This window comes from Tursiops truncatus, chromosome 12, assembly GCF_011762595.2.
Source record: "Tursiops truncatus isolate mTurTru1 chromosome 12, mTurTru1.mat.Y, whole genome shotgun sequence".
Lineage (NCBI taxonomy): Eukaryota > Metazoa > Chordata > Mammalia > Artiodactyla > Delphinidae > Tursiops > Tursiops truncatus.
In genome coordinates, this window is record NC_047045.1 from 68,336,686 (window position 1) to 68,353,897 (window position 17,212).

The window sequence follows — 17,212 nt, forward strand, 5'->3', positions numbered from 1 at the left end:
GAAACGAGAAAGCTGAGAATGAATGTAGGCCTAGGAAAATGTGTATTGTATCCCACAAAAACTGCAATATATACAGAATTATGTAAACACATTTCCAGTGTTAACATGCCTTGAGGATATTAGTAACATGGGTAAGGAAGCATATTTCCCCCCAAAAAAATCAGACATATGGTCTCAAACATCTCTCTCGATCAACTAATTATTATTTCTCAATCAACTACTGTGTGATCATAATACAAATCACTAGCTATGTGATCTTGGGTAGGATACTTAAACTTTCTATGCTTCGGTTCCCTCATATGTAAAATACAGGGAATTATAGCAATTAACCCAAAAGGATTTTGTGAGGATTAAATGAGATTAGATAATATAACCCCTGTTAAATACCTGGCATATCATTAAGCGCTCACTAAGCACTAAGCTATTTTTTTTTTTTTTTTTTTTTTGGCGGTACGCAGGCCTCTCACTGTTGTGGCCTCTCCCGTTGCGGAGCACAGGCTCCGGACGCACAGCCTCAGCGGCCATGGCTCACGGGCCCAGCCGCTCTGCGGCATGTGGGATCTTCCCGGACCGGGGCACGAACCTGTGTCCCCTGCATCAGCAGGCGGACTCTCAACCACTGCGCCACCAGGGAAGCCCAGCACTAAGCTATTTTTATCTGCTGTTCTTTACTGGTGGCCCATTAAGTGTTTGATTCTATAGAGCTAGGGTTGGCAGTCCACAGCTAGAAATGGTCAGCTAAGAATGGTTTTTATATTTTTAAAGGGTTAAAAAATAAATAATATGTGACAGAGATGTAAGTGGCTCACAAAGGCTAAAATATTTACCCTCAGGCTCTTTAAAGAAAAAATCAGTGGATCCTTACTACAAAGGATGTTTTTTTGAGTGTTCAGTTTGTTCTATCTTTGGTAGATTCCTTCAGAGAAGTGATCAACATGTGAAAGAATAGAAATTGTGGTAACAGCAGGGGGATGAAACTTAAACTTGCCTTAACGATAGAGAATATTTAAAAAGAGTGAGCAGATCATCTCAGGGAAAGAGTAGGAATAGGCTTAGGTCGTGAGTGAGAAAACCAACTGATGGGGGTGGGGTGATTATTAAGGGAGTGCAAGGAAAGAAATGAAAGCAATAAAAACGAAATCAAAATATATAGGGCTTTGAAGGCGTTTGGACTTGATACGCTGCCCCCTTTGGAGGTGCACGAGTGATGCAATGAATGGAGGAGATACCAGGGAATCTTCCATCTGGAAGCAGTGCCCAGGAGAGGATGGAGCCAGCACTGGGCCGGCGAGTGTGGTCCACTGCTCAAGATGAGCCTCCCTTTCTCTTGTGCTTCAGCTGGCTCCTGCCTGGGCCCACAAAGCCTGCATAAACCTTCCCCATCAAAACCACCTGCTACAAGTTCGATGTTTTTGGATTCCACATGTAAGGGAGATCATACAGTATTTGTCTTTCCCTGGCTTATTTTGCTTAGCATAACACCCCTGAGGTCCAGCCATGCTGTTGAAAATGGCAGAATTTCCTTCTTTTTTTATGGCTGAATAATATTCATATATACATATATATATATGACCATATATACAATACTTTCTTTATAGAAACAGAGAGTAGAATAGTGGTTGACAGGGGCGGAGGGGGTGGGGGAAATGGGGAGACTTTTGTCAAAGGGTACAAACCGTCAGTTATAAGAAGAGTAAGTTCCAGCATGGTGACTATAGAGAACAATACTGTATTGTATGCTTGAAAGTCGCTATGAGAGGGGAGCTTAAGTGTTCTCACCATAACGTAATAACAACAACAACAAAATAGTAGTTATATGAAGTGAAGGATGTATGAACTAACCTTATTGTGGTATAAACATTTTGCTGTATACAAGCATCAAATCATCACACTGTACACCTTATAATCTCACAATGTTGTACGTCAATTATATCTCAATAAAGCTGGAAAAAAAACCCCGATAATCTTCCTTCTACCCTGTCCCCCACGCAAGCTGATACCCTGCTCCTCCCAGAGAACGTTCCCGAATCGTGGCCGTCACTTTTGCGGCTCTCAGTTCCTCCCCAACCTCATCCTCACTGGCTTGTGCTCCCAGGATTGCCCTCTTAGATATCTCAAGGGCCCCTACTGACCAAAACACTGGTCTTTTCACTCTCCTCAACTCTCTGCAGTCGTGGAGACTCCTGGCTACACTTGCTTCTCTTTTGAACCCTCTCCTCCCTTGGCTTCTCAGTACTTCATCTTCTAACCATGTTGGTGAGTACAGCGTTTCCTACACTGTTCAGTGTTCCCGTCCCCCGGGTCCCCCACCTCTCCTCATTGTCTCAGGAGCACCCACCTGCACAAAGCACTCTCCTCTCAGGTAAAGTTAGAACCTTGGTTTTCCACCTTGGCTGCTCAGTGGAATCACTTGGGAGCTCACTAAAAAAATACCAATGCTCTCCCTCCCTCCACGGCTTCTGATTCAGTGGGTCTGGGGTGGGGACCAAGCACAGGCTTGGGTCCAAGCTCTCCAGGTGATTCTAATGTGCACTCAGGGACCAGACCCACTGAGTTACAGGTGGAGAAGGAAACTGGATCTCTCTAAGCTACTAAGGTAATCGTTTCGGGCATCTAGTATAGCTACAAATTTGTGGCTTTAACAAAAAGCACATATTCTTAATTAAAATAGTTTTTTTACACAAGGCAGGTAAAGTAAATTAATCACCATCTTCTTTGAAAAGAATAGTTCTGTAGGTCTCCTCTATGAACTTTAATGCTGCTTATAATACAGTATTAAAAGAATCTATAATTCTGCAATACAAAAACAGCATCCCACCTCCCACAAATTCCCGCCTCACCCCTACCCACACCCTAAGCCAACCAAATAAAAGTAGAAAACACAGCATCCAGAAGCCTGGGGTATCGGTAGTTTCTTTAGAATCTCAAAACACTGTAAAAAAAAAAAAACATATTTTGGCATCAAATCTGGAGATGTGGCTTCAAACCATGGCCATTCATTTTGATGGAGCCAATCTGGCCAGGTACACACACTGCAAGTGAACTTATTTTTTGGTTCAACCAGATACTGTTGGATTCTGTGCAGGGACGTGCAGGAGAGGATGGTGTGCACTCAATGTCACCGGCATGTTGGTCAAAAATGTTCCCCCATGTCTGATATCCAATAGCTCATCTTTGTTCTGCCCAGAAGCTTTGAGAAATTCTTTAGATCTTTCTCATAAATGAAGTAGAGTCAGCAATTCACTTGCGAAGAGTTATGTAAGCAAAATTTGAGCTACTGATAGAAGCAACTGGAAAAAGCAAATCACTTTGCCTATTTCTTTAATGATCAAGCTAACTGTATTGCTTACTCTCCATCATTCTATTACAATTTCTTTTCTGATGTGATGTCAAAAGTCATCTATTCTCAAAAGTGCAGGAGTTGTTAAGAAAGCCAATGTTCAGCTGGCAAAACTCAAAATAGAATGTTTTCCAAATCTTGTTCTCAGTGGGATTCAGCCAAATTTAGCCCTTCATAGGTACTTAATATTCTCCCAAGAATATCTGAGGTCTTTGTAGTTAACTACCCACCATGTCCAGCAATTTGTTAAGCCCTTTTCTTTTTAAAGCATAATACTTTTAGGATTAACCTTACATCTGGAGAAAAAAACAATCAAACCAGCTTATGGAAACTGGTATTTGTCTACAGACCAAATGCTGAAATATAAATTCCTACTGTTCATAGCCTTAAACATAAAAACTTTGGGAGAAGTGGCAAGGTTCAAGGGAAAGTAGAATTTCTAAGTGGATTCTTGGGCCTGGGGGAAATTTCAACATTAAAAAGGCAGGAAAAAAAAATAATGAAAACAGGTATCGATTGCTAGGCACCAAAAATAGTACAGGGCAATCAAGCAAAACGACTGACTTTGTGCAAAATTATTGTACATTCACTGTAAATAGCATCTACTGTTACCAAGCCTCACACAAACTTGGTACAGTGTGGAGCCAGGCATACGCATGGATGGAGAACGCCCACAGTGGTAGGGTCCTCAAACATAGCTGAAGGCATGGGTGAAGACTGTTAGAGGAAAACTCAGAAGGCTGGGGACTCTCCTTCTGGAGGAATTCTGTTAATTAAGAGAGCTGAGCACTCACCTGGAAATGAACCTGTGGTCTTACACTGAGGCATCAATGACCTTGACCAGAGGTCCCGAGAGCCCACCTGGTTCTAGCGTGGCCTCTTGGTGTACTGAGCACACGCTAACTACTTGCAAGCCCATCGTGAGATCACAGTAATTAGAAAAAAGGAAAAAGTATAACAGTTCATGTTACCTGAAATGGTCTCCCAGTATTCGGTAGATCAGCAGAGGCAATATCTAGAACAGAGCCACAACCACCAAATCGTTCATTCTGACAGCCATAGACAACCAGCGGGATTTCTAAGGAAGAATTAAGGTCCTACAAAGAGTGTGCAGTTCAAGTGCCTACTGTGACAAAACTAGGGTGGGTTTATACCAGCTAGCCTGGAGAGGAAAGGCCATGCTACTCTCAAAAACAATTAAACTGAGACTTCCCTGGTGGTGCAGTGGTTAAGAATCCACCTGCCAATGCAGGGGACACGGGTTTGATCCCTGGTCCGGGAAGATCCCACATGCCGCAGAGCAACTAAGCCCGTGCGCCACAACTACTGAGCCAGTGCTCTAGAGCCCACGAGCCACAGCTACTGAAGCCCACGTGCCTATTGCCTGTGCTCCACAACAAGAGAAGCCACTGCAAGGAGAAGCCCGCTCACCACAATGAAGAATAGCCCCCACTCGCCACAACTAGAGACAGCCTGCATGCAGCAGCAAAGACCCAACGCAGCCAAAAAATAAATTATCAAAAAAACAGCCACACTTATCAAAAAATAATTAAACTTAGGCTTCGTCTTAAAAATCCAGTTACACAATCCAGTTACACAAAAGAAAGAGATTTAAAGAATATAGAAACTAATGTGTCACAACTGCAAACAGAATGAAAACTGACTGTGTAGCTGCTGAACGCTCAGAGCTCCGTGCTCGCTCTGATCTTTCCTAGATGATTTTTTGGAATCATTAGAGAATTGGAGCCAGAAAGGAGGCAGGAATTTAATCCAGCGATTTTCACCTCTTAAAAATAATAGATTTTTCCCTGTTCTTTCCTCAAAGAGATACAACCTGTGACCTAGTACAAACCAGACTAAAGCAGAGCCGCTCTGTAAGGCAGGATGGGCAGAGAGCTTGTAAAGTGGAAACTGTACATATTTTCATATTCAAAACCCTCTCTATTATTTTTAAAGTGATTAAATGATTCACACACAGCAAAATAAGTACATAAAAATATGCAAGTATGAAATTGAGTTGTTGAATTATCAAATAATTTTTTAAAAGATCTTTAGAGGTTAACTTGCTGTATTCAGTATTTGTGTCACTTATTCTGTGAAAGACAGAATTCAAAGAGCTGTAACTTTATCAATTTCCCATTTATTTACAATTATAGTATCATAAATGATTTGTTTTTTCCTTTGTATTTACTTCTGACTTAAAATTTTTCAAGCCTTCTATGTAATAGGTATTCATGGCAAAAATAAACAATAAAAGCATATTAACAGAGAAAGAAAAATTTTAAATCACCTATAATCTCTTCACTAAAGGCAAAACAGATGCATAGTCTTCAGATCTTTTCCTATGCACACTGTTTTATAATCTAGTTTATGGTTTATCTTTACACGACAGTTTGTCATGTGTTTCTTGCTCTAGCTTACTTAATAGTTATATGTTTATTGATATTAAAAACGAGGTAATTTTATTATTCAAAAATCTTTCCTAAAAATTTTTTGGCCAAGGGATACTGTATTTTATAATGTGCACCTCCTATAATTTGTTTCATAAGTCTCTGTTTTCATGTAGTAGAAATGGGTTATGTTTCTACTATGATGTTTGGCCATTTTCGAGTTCACAGGAAGAGTACGAGACATTAACCCATGAAGTCAAAGGATACTCATCAGGCGGAGAGCGGCTGCGCACATGATACACGGCTCCACAGTGACGTACAGCACCATGTGTTCAAACACCTCAGAAGGACTCTTGCCATGTCGACGACACCAATCTAGGGCCTGGTCGATGGCCACCATTTCTGCATGTCGAGTAGCCTGAAAGAAGAGGTGCTTGCATTGACCTTGTTGGCTACACGTAACTGTATTTTACAAATATTCAAAAGTAAATATGAAAAATAGGTCTATCATTTCTGCCAGCATTTTAGCAAATAAAGGTTTCAGGACACCCTTAGCAGTTGACACTCTAGTTCCTAGTTCAAGTACCATAATCTCACCAACAAAAGACACCTAATCTGAGATGCCACACGAATTATGCTCTATTTTTAGTTAAGTACCTAAATACTTTAGGGGACACTCTTTCAATTAAAATGCCATAGAGAGATAAGTCTCAAAAAAAAATGTGTCTATGGTTCCTGAATATTTCAGGGGACACTTGAAATACGAATGTTTTCAAGGCTGTCACTGACCTCACTCTAAGCAAATCTATATTTAGAATATCATCACTGGAATGTCATCACTTGTATTTTCTTTGGGATGAGATTTTATATACTGGCAGACTCTAGAGAGAAGCAGAGATTCGGTATCAGTCTCAGATACCTCATGGGAGTAGTTGAGTAGAGGAGAAATCACATAGTCTGGAATGAACCACACTTCAATCTGAATCCTGACTGTGATGTTACTGATTATACAGCCCTGGGCAAGTTACACAGCTTCTCCAAGCCTTGGTTTCCCCAGTGTAATACTGGATATACTGGTATCTACATCTCATAAAGCGATCTGAATTATATGAAGCACAATGACGCATAACGTGATATATGCACTCTGCTATGCGATAATTATTGATAATATTCATGATAATCATGTTTATCAATAAACTTACACGGAATGTCAACTATGTATAAGCCACTGTGCTAAACTCTTTGTGGGGAAAAAAGTCTCTGTCCTCAACGAGCATAAAATTTGATGGGACAAACAGAAAGGTGTTCATTTACCTGTGACATAGGGCAGGGTGTGGAAAGTGCTGGCACAGTGGCCAAGGTACCATGGAAGCCAGAGGCAGATGGGAGTATTGCTGGCCCAGAAATAATATAAACTCGGAGCTGGAAGGTGCTTTAGCAAAGAGGTTCCCACCCATGACTGCATACCAGCACCAAATGTGGAGCTTAAAAAAGAAAAGTTTCCCCAACTCGGGTGCTTTTTAAAAATCAGATTCAGAACTACTGAATCAAATGTCCCCATAGTTCTCAAGAAATAATCGTTGACCTAAATCACCTCAATCAACTCTTTTACTGCTGAAGAACCAGAAGCTAAGCTACGTTAGGAGGTTACTAAAGACACACAGCTGGGAGAGGTGATGGTGGTGGTGACAGAGGGTGATGGTATCAGAGCCAAAAGCAGGATTGGGGTCTCCTCACTTGGGGTCAAGAGTCTTTCTATACTGTGATTATAGGGTGATCTTCTATAGAGCATAGAAAACTAAAAATAAATCCAGGTTAATTTCAAGGTGTGTAAGAAACCCAGGTCACTGGGGGTTTAGATGGATGTTGCTAGGACATTCAGTGATCTCACCTTAAAGATATTGTTCTGAACTACAAAATACACATAGGAAGATCTGACAATTATCTAAAACACAAAATTCCACTCCTGCATAAGTATCTGCATATTCACTAATTGCTGTATTATGGTTTATTACTTATCTCAGCAGCATTTTGATATCCACATAACAATTGCTTCATGAATCCGGGTTCCTATTTTGCTTGTGTTTCACTAAATCTGAGTTTTCTTTTTGAGAGATGTGATGGATGAACTTTAAAGTCCTCACAGCACCAGTTCCAACGCCAGTGTGTTCTCTGGCTCCCAAGTAAGATCAAGGTCTGTGTGAGGGGTATTAAAGTCATAAGCTATCCTCGGGTCCACCTAGCACTTTTTATAATCCTAAAACTTGATACTTCATTATACTCACTGTGACACACGGTTGTGATACCATGTTCGGGAAGTGTTGCCTTAATTCATGAACTTCTCAACCTAACCACAATAAATTAAAGTCGCACAAGCTTTTCAAGTGTACCTGTAGATAGAGACGGCAGGTGGTGGAGACTGTATTTCACTGAATTATCTGATTTAGGAATAGCTTCCTTTATACAATCTTTTTATACTTCCATAGCTATCAACTGAGGGTGACTTTTTAATTTACCACGAGGAATACATTATGTAAAGGTACTAAAGGATACGATATGAATTAAATTGATGTGTTTTATAAAGTAGAATTTTCATTAAAAAAATCAACATGTATCACTTTTATAATCAGAAAAAAAAGGGCATTCAAAAAAAGAGATGTTTAGGGAAACCATCCTTCCATTGATACTCACGGGACTCTACACAGACCCATCTTCTAGTCATCTACGATAAATTCATTCCACACCTACCATCACTTCCATATGTCTGCAATTATACTATTCAACTCACATACATTTTTGGTTTGATTAACTTCATTTCTTCCCTTCCCTACAACTTCATTGTTGTAGACCAAAAGGCAGCCAACAGGAACCTCAATATTTTCTAGGGCTTCTTTGGCCTGAAAGACAAAATGGAAAATCTAAGAGGTAATGTTCAAAACATGAAAAGATGGTAGGAGAGAAAAGATGCAGCCTGAGCAGTACACACACGTACAAACACCAGAACAAAGAAATGCAGGTCAGCCTTCCCTTTTCTCAAACATAGTATTTTAGTATAATACTAATACTAGTACTAGATATTAGTATTTAGTGCCTTTGTTCTCTATCATATCTATATTAAGGAGATTCAGGAACAAATCACCTTCATGGGTCCTGAGTCCCCTGACTTTTTTCTTCTCACTGGAGGGAGAAGTAATCAAAAGACTGCTGCTGACTCTTTTTGCTATTGACTCTTTTTTTTTAATTGCCAGGGTCTATGCACCTTTTCTGAGATAGTGTATGTATCTGCAAAGAGGTAGAAGAATAAGTAACATTTATAAATCTTTTATTAAAATTCTTTCCTTGTTGAAATTCTACTTATTGTTTTGTTTCTTTAAAAATTACAGAAAATATCCTCTAGAGTTCCAACAGCATAAAGGTGACCAGACTGGATATCTCCCTGTGCCCACAATTTCTGCTCTAAGTGAGACAATAAAAGTTTAGGAGCACTCTATACAAAGAAATAGCATAACCACTTTGGAAAACATTTTGGAAGTTTCTTTAAGAAGTAAACATACATATAGCCTGTGACCATATAGCCTATTCTACTCCTAAGTATTTATTTAAGAGAAGGGAATATATGTCCACCAAAAAACCTTGTAAAAGAATGTTCATAACAGCGTGATTCATAATAGCCAAACTCTGGAAATAGAACAGGTGCCCATCAACAAAAGAATGAATAAACTGTGGCATATTCACACAATAGAAGACTATTCAGCAATAAGAAGAAACAAACTACTGATCCACACAACAACATGGATGAATCTCAGACATGCTAAGGGAAAAGAAGTCAAATCATGTGAAGTACTAGAACAGACTAAACTAAACTACGATGGAAGAAATTGGAACGGTGGTTGCTTCATGAAAGGGGATGTGTAGATTGGAAAGGGACACAGGAAATTTTCTGTGGTGGCGAAAACTTTATCTTGATAAGGATGCGGCTTACACAGATGTCTGCATCACTCAAAACGGAATAATACATTTAAGAACTGTGCATCTCACTGTATGTGAAGTATACCTCAACTGAAAAACACAAATGAGAAAAATAAGTTTAGGCATAGTTCCATCACCATCCCAGGAATGGCAAACCAATTTATTATATTTGCAAAGTCTCCCCTCTATCAGAGGCTGCCCATTTTTCTTCTAGCGCTATGGCTGAGGGAACTCCAGCAGCTCCGGGGCCCAGGACAGCTAAGGAATACTTCTTCAGGCAGAGAGCAAAAACAGGCAGGTTACCTCTGGGATGCCCTGATACCACAGGTGAGAGAGAACCTTGAACGGGTGCAACCCTTGGACTAGTATACAATCATTGCCACCTCACTACAATTAAAAATCCCAAGTACAGCTGTTTCTAGAAAGGCACAGCATTTCCTACTGTGGCAGGCCGGAGACCCTTTGGAAGACAAGACTCCCATTTAAGCGGAGGTATTTTCACACACCATGGGGCATATAAAGTGCCAAGTTGAAGACTTAGCTGAAAACAGTGTGTTCTATCTCCTGCACTAGCCTCTTGCTCCCAGCTACACTATTTACAGTAGCAATAACGTCGTATCATAATGCCAGCATGGGTTCCTTAGCTGCTTCAAGCTTGCTCAACTGACACTTATCATTTGGCCAAAAGCACTGAAAGGAGAGGCACGTGGTGGGAGCATACTGTACTTCTCTCCCATCTGGAGTGGTGGGATAGAGCTGGGGCATGGAGAGGTGTAAAGAGACAGTATCTGAAGCAATAAGACCGCATTCTTCAGAATTGTGTCATGAGCTACCCACAGGCTAGTGCTGTCCCAGTTCTGTAAAAACAGTTAAAGCATACCCAGTTTATGCAAAGTTTGAAAGACTGAAGAGCTCCAAGGTTTGGTGACTATATACAAATAAATATACAAATGTACCATAGGCTACTATAGAAAGGAAAGCCAGGAGGAGGACTGACAGCTGAGGAGGGTGGAGACTAAGTACTGGTGCAGTTAAGGCAATCATCACACAAAGAATGAAATTTAAAGTAAGCTTAAATCACTATTCTGACTTAACTATGCCTGCTTTTGAACTTTATATAAATGGACTCACGGCGTATATATTTTGTTTCTAGCTGCTTTTGTTTCACATGTTTTTAAGTTGCATCCATGTTCATTCCTGTAACTGTAGTTCACTTTCATTGCCCTATATTACTTTGTATGCATATACCACAGTTTATTTATACAATCTGTTGATAGATGTTTGGGTTGTTTCCACTTCTTGATTATTACTAATAATGCCGTATGAACATGTTTATACCTGTCTCTTCAGGTACTATTAATTTCTGTTGAGTATATACCTAACAGTAAATTTACTGGGTTAGAGGCTATTGTGTGTGTTTGCCTTTAGTACAATAGATACTGCCAGTTTCCCAAAGTGGTTGTAATAATTTACATTCGCATGAACAGTGTGTGAGAGTTCCCGTTGCTCTACATCCTCACTGACAACTGGAATTGTTAATATTATTTATTTTGGATATTTTGATGGATATGAGGTAGTGTCTGTGGTTTTAATTTTCATTTCCCTGGTGCGTTAAGAGGTTTACCATTTTTTCGTAAGTTTACTGACATTTGGATATCTCTTGTGAAGTTCCTGTTCAAATATGTTGATCAGTTTTCCTTTGTGTTGTTTGTCTTCACAAAAATAAAAAATTAATTGAAGGAAGACAAAATGAAATAAGCTTAGGATGACACATAACCTGGGGTACACAAGAGAGACAAATCATTTTTTCATCCATCAAGTATTTGGTAAGGATCTTGAAACAGGAAAGTTACCCTGGGTTATTCAGGTGGCCCTAAATGCACTCATAAGTGTCCTTATGAGAGAGGCAGAGAGAAATCTGACACATAAAGTATAAAACACTGTGATGATGGAAGCAGAGAGAGCTGAAGATGCTACTCTATTGACTTTTAAGATGGCGGAAGGAGCCATGAACCAAGCAAGGAATGTCGCTCTAGAAGCTGGAAAAGGCAAGGAGACATATTCTCCTCTAGAGCCTCCAGAGGGCGCACAGCCCTGCTGACAATTGGTTTTGGCACAGTGAAACTCAGTGTGGACTCTGGGCCTCCAGAACGATAAGAGAATAAACTTGTGTTGTTTTAAGCTATCAGATGTGCGGTAATTTGTTACAGCACCCATAGGAAACTAATACACCCTGTTAAGAGGAAGAAAAGATAAGCTAAAATGGGAAGAAAATATTTACAAACCACATATTCAACAAAAGTCTAGATCTGGACTATGTAAAGAATGCTCAAAATTCAACAGTGAAAAAAAAACTGTTAGAAAACGGGCAACAGATATTTAAAGACATTTTGTCAAAGAGGGCATACAGATGGCAAATAAGCACATGAAAAGATGGTCACAACATTAGCCATTAGGGAAGGCAAATTAAAACCACAATGAGATTATCACTATACACTTAGCAGAATGGCTAAAATAGAAAGTATCCGTGCCAAATACCAGCAAGGCAGAGAAACAGGATCACTCATCTATTGCCCGCAGGAATGTAAAATGGTACAGCCACCCTGGGAGATTGTTCCGTAGTTCCTTAAAAAGCTAAACATGCACTTAACATATGACCCAACAATTGCACTCCTGGGCATTTATTTACCCAGGGAAATGAAACCTTATGTTCATACAATACACAATTTTGTATACAGACATGAATGTTCATGGGAGTTTTATTCATAATAGCCAAAAACTGGAAATGACCCAGATGTCCTTCAAAGAGTGACTGGTTAGACAAAGTGTGCTACATCTATCCATGGAAAACTATACAGCAGTAAAAAGGAATCAACTATTAATTGACTCAAAACTTGGATGGATCTCAAGGAAATTATGTTGAATGAAAAAATAAATCCCCAAAGGTGACACAGTCATGTATAAAACATTCTTGAATGACAAAACTACAGGTATGGAGAACAGATAAATGACTGCCAGGGTTTAGGGTTTGGAAGGGATGGTGGCTATAAAGAGGTAGCATGAGGAAGCCTTGTGGTGATGGAGCAGTTCTGGTGGTGATTACGCAAAACTAAACAGGTGACAAAATTGCATAGAACTACACATACACACAGATACACGCACATACACAAACGCTTTAAGGTTAGCACATAAAGGTGATGAAATCTGAACAAGCCCTGCAGACTGGGTCAATGCCACATTCCCGGCTCTAATATTTTACTACAGTTACGGAAGATGTTACCATTGGAGGGAGCAGCCTGAAGGGTATGTGAGCCTTCTCTGTATACTCTGTGGCAACTTCCTATGAATCTGTAATTATTTCAAATTGAAACATTAAAAAAAAAATAAAGGTGGAATAAACAGAGAAGGCTCTTACAATGGCAATTAAGAAGAGATGCCTACTGAGGTAGGAGGAAAACCAGGAGTATCTGGTGTTATGGAAGATCCAAGGAAAAAACTAGGCCAAGAAAGAAGAGTCAATTTGGGTGGAAGGGAGGGAATGAAACCAGTGACCTGAAGAGTGACTTGCCTATAAGTTACGTTTCTATTTTCTATTACAACAGACTGTTATGTCTACATCTCAAGTGTTCTGATTCTGAGCTTGCAAATATTAATAGCTTAGAGCTTACTGGAAAACTTACCTTGATCCAGGACTATTTTAAGCACTGTATTAATTCATTTAGTTTATAACCCTATGAGACTGGTTCCGTGAGCTTCCCCATTTTACAGATGAGAAGACTGAGCCATGGGAAGGTTATGGAATTAGCCCCTGTAAGAGGCTGGGACTAGAGCCCAGGCAACCTGGCTCCATCCACTCACTTGTTCAACAAGTCTTTGTGGAGCACCTACCAGATGTCAGGTTCCTGGGCTCTCTGCCATGGCTCTGTCTCTAATTTCTACTGTAATTACCGTTGTTCAGCTACTTTATCAGTGTTTGGGTTCTTAGTAGGTCTAGTTCAAGGGACAAAAGGAGAGGGGACATTTAGCAACAGAGTGAGGCATAGGAAGTTTAAAGATTAAAAAAAAAACTGCAGGAGTAAACAAATGGGGAGCCATGTGACAAGGATTTTCTGTAAAACTATCTCCTGAAGAATTCTATGTGAGGCTATGTGGCCATTTCAAATGTGCAGAAGAGAATCCAAGAGTAAGAGGAAAGGGAGTAAGTGGCCGGGGAGAAGGTGAACCCAAGCTGCCCAGTAGGGTTCCTTCCAAGTCCTGACTTGTTCACCTGGAAGACAGCCGGGGCCACGCTGCAGGGCCTGGCAGCCCCTCCACCAGGGTCTCCAGGTGACGGGGCTTGTGCCTTTCATTCTTTCCTTTGGATTTTCTCTTTCTCCCTTCCAGCAAATTATCTCCTTTTAACTCTATTTCCCAACCCTGAATATTATCTTCCTACTTCCTTAGATTAACGTGTTTTTTTGTGAAATGCCTTCCTTTGCTGTCCAAATTAGAGAGAAAATGTGAGTGAAGGGAGTATTTTAAAAAGGCAAATAATGTTGTTGATTAAAGTTGTTGCCAAGCTCACAGTGAGGGGGTGGGCATCTGGAATGGCGAGTTAGGGAGGAGGTGGTGAGAATAACCCAAAAACTCCATGGAAGTGAGTTTAGAGTGAAATGCTTTTCAATTAAAAAATATATAGGTGGGTGTGTTTACATGTATATAAAACACATGTGTATATATGCATATATCAAATATATATTTGCTTTGCTGTCACATTCAAAATAGATTTAATTAAGCTGAAAAGAATTTTCAACTCATCCCATCTCGTACTTTCCAATACTCCCACCAACTCTTCTGTCAAGTCTGATCACTTCTTTATGAATGCACAAGAACTCAGGCAAGGTGGGTCTGAAGTGTGTGCAGGTAGGTTTTTAACTCTCTCATCTTTTTTGACAGGAGCCAAGGCTCAGTTACTATTTAAAATGGCAACTTGGTCTTTCATAAATTAATAAATTATCATCTTTCAAAACTGAAGAATGAAATCTCTCTTCTTCCTGGCCCAATTACTGGTCTCTACTCCAGATGTCTTTAATGTCATTTCTATTGCTCTTTAAATGTCATTTCCTTCACTCTAGTCAGAGCCCGCAGGTTACAGACAATGACAGCTCTAGGATGGAAGAGATTCTGGAGTTTCTCTAAAGCCATTGCTCCCATAAACTACTCTCTAGTGATGCAGTGGTAAAAGGAGGAGAGATGGGGACAGACTGCAGTGTGCACAGACTCTTGGTGAGTCCCCAGGTATATCTCCTACAAAAGAAAAAAAAAAAATCAGGGGAAAAGACAATTTAGCCAGAACAACTCTTAGGTAGAAAATAATAACGTTTAAAAGGTCAAACTACGCTACAGCTGTTACTGCTAATGACTCTCGGAAGCTCTCTTTTCCCTCTACAACATTAAATTCCTCAACCTGGCACCGAGAGCCTCCCAACTACCACCCACGCTTCCCACCAGCCAAATAAGCCAGCGTAACTTTTCATTATCCTTCTAGGTCCTTGGTTCTTAAACTTTCCAGAGCCCCTCTGAGAATATGATGAACGTTATGGACTCTCAAACGTGAAAAAGGCACATGTACATGACACTTTTATACATAGCGTCAGGGTTTATAGATCCCCCTAAAACCTGGGCTCCTGTTAGGAAGCCCTATTCTGAACAAACAGCTGGATCACCTCCTAACCTAAGACCAAGTCCTCCATTTCTGTGGACTTGACGGTTCCTCTGCTTGATCAACCTTTCTCTCCTTTTCCACCCACCTACATCCCACTTTCCCTTTTTAAAGTTAAGAAAGCATCCTATAATTTAATTCAACTGACTTGCTCAGGACTTTGTCGCCTATTATCTGATAGTACTTTATATCTGTCTCTTATTTGGGACCCTGAACTTGTTACCATTAACTTTTTCATTTGTGCGTGGCTTAATTTCATCAATTAAACAGTATGCTCCTGGGAGGCAAGCACTAGATCCAAGCACTAGCAAACCTGTTTTGCTCACCTTTGCAGGCCTAGCACGCATCACAAGGCCTAACACACAGGAAACACTAAATCACACCACATTTGTTACAACGCATGTGTCTGTGCTTGTTTTCTTTTTGAATTTTCCTCAGACCTAGCACAATATTATAGTAATACTAGGCGCCCAGAAAATGCAACAACAATAATATGCAATTGATTTATTCTAGAAAACTTGCAACTTTTCTCCCTCTATCTCTGACCCTCTGATAATACACACACACACACTCACACACACATACACACACACTCACACACACACACATACACACACACACTCACTCACTCACGCTTTCTTTTTTCCTAACTATGAAGTAAGTATGTTCAAGGCAAAAAACCTGGGGGTAAAAAAATCCACACATCAAAAAATAAAAACCACTCGGACTTCCCTGGTGGCGCAGTGGTTGAGAGTCCGCCTGCCGATGCAGGGGACACGGGTTCGTGCCCCAGTCCAGGAAGATCCCACATGCCATGGAGCAGCTGGGCCCGTGAGCCATGGCCGCTGAGCCTGCGCCTCCGGAGCCTGTGCTCCACAACGGGAGAGGCCACAGCAGTGAGAGGCCCGCGTACCGCAAAAAAATAAAAATAAAAACCACTCAATCCCAACACTCCAAAATATGGTCTCTGTTACTATTCTGTGACAGAAAGTTTTCAGGTTTTTTTCTATGCCTGCATATACATGTTCGTAGTTTTCTAAACAGTCAAATCGATTTATACTATATAAACAGTTCAACAGTCTGCCTTTTTCATTTAGAAATGTATTACAAACATTTCCCCATGTTGAGTAATATTTTTTCAGCACATGATTTTTTAAACTTAGATGATGCTCCTTTACATGAATATTTATGATTCATTTAACTGGTCCCCTATTGTTTAACTAGAACATGGGGCTATTTTTCAAATCCCTCACTATTATAAACAAGTGAAGAACTTTATGTCTCCATCACTTCCTTATGAATTATTCCTAGAAATAGCTATAAAATACAAAGGGTTCCTACAATGTATTTAAATAAAACTAATAATAAAATTGGGCAAAAGAGGATATGCCTAGGCAATTCACAGAGAAAAAACAATCCGAGTGTCTAATTAGGATGCTCAATACACTGTAGTCAGTGGGATGAAAGTGAACAGGCAGAGAGGTCCAGTAGGGCGCACTGGAGAGCAGTGAGTGACCGAACACAGCACAGTACAGGCAGGGCGGGGTGAAGACAGGTGGCTGGGCTCAAGTTACAGCTCTCTCCTTACCAGCTCCCTAACTTTGGGAAGTTTACTTCACTCTAAACCTCAGTGTCCCCCTCTGAAGATGAGGCCAGTAATAATACACACCTGATAGGGTAGGGCTACTATGGGGCTTATACACTATGGCCTACATGAAACACTATCCATGGCACTGTGTCTGGAATGTAAAAGTGCAACACTGTTATTCTTTTATTTGATTCTAAGCCTACACCCTTAGAATTATATTATCT

The 17,212-nt window shown here is 40.3% G+C and overlaps 1 protein-coding gene across 8 annotated transcripts in view; it reads right to left on the minus strand.

Moving 5' to 3' along the window:
• ADAT2 (adenosine deaminase tRNA specific 2) overlaps positions 1-17,212 on the minus strand; it is a 107,152-nt gene that overhangs the window by 85,965 nt on the left and 3,975 nt on the right. For 6 of the 8 annotated variants that reach the window (XM_073789675.1, XM_073789674.1, XM_073789676.1 and 3 more), the window contains exons 2-5: positions 8,523-8,627; positions 5,998-6,148; positions 4,312-4,418; positions 2,864-2,932 (exon numbers count right to left, since the gene is read on the minus strand). In XM_073789675.1, the coding sequence (XP_073645776.1) occupies positions 2,864-2,932; positions 4,312-4,418; positions 5,998-6,148; positions 8,523-8,627 (432 nt within the window). Of the gene's footprint in view, position 1; positions 1,944-2,863; positions 2,933-4,311; positions 4,419-5,997; positions 6,149-8,522; positions 8,628-17,212 lie in introns of those variants that run through there. The other 2 variants (XM_073789678.1, XM_073789677.1) reach the window with 2 other exon arrangements.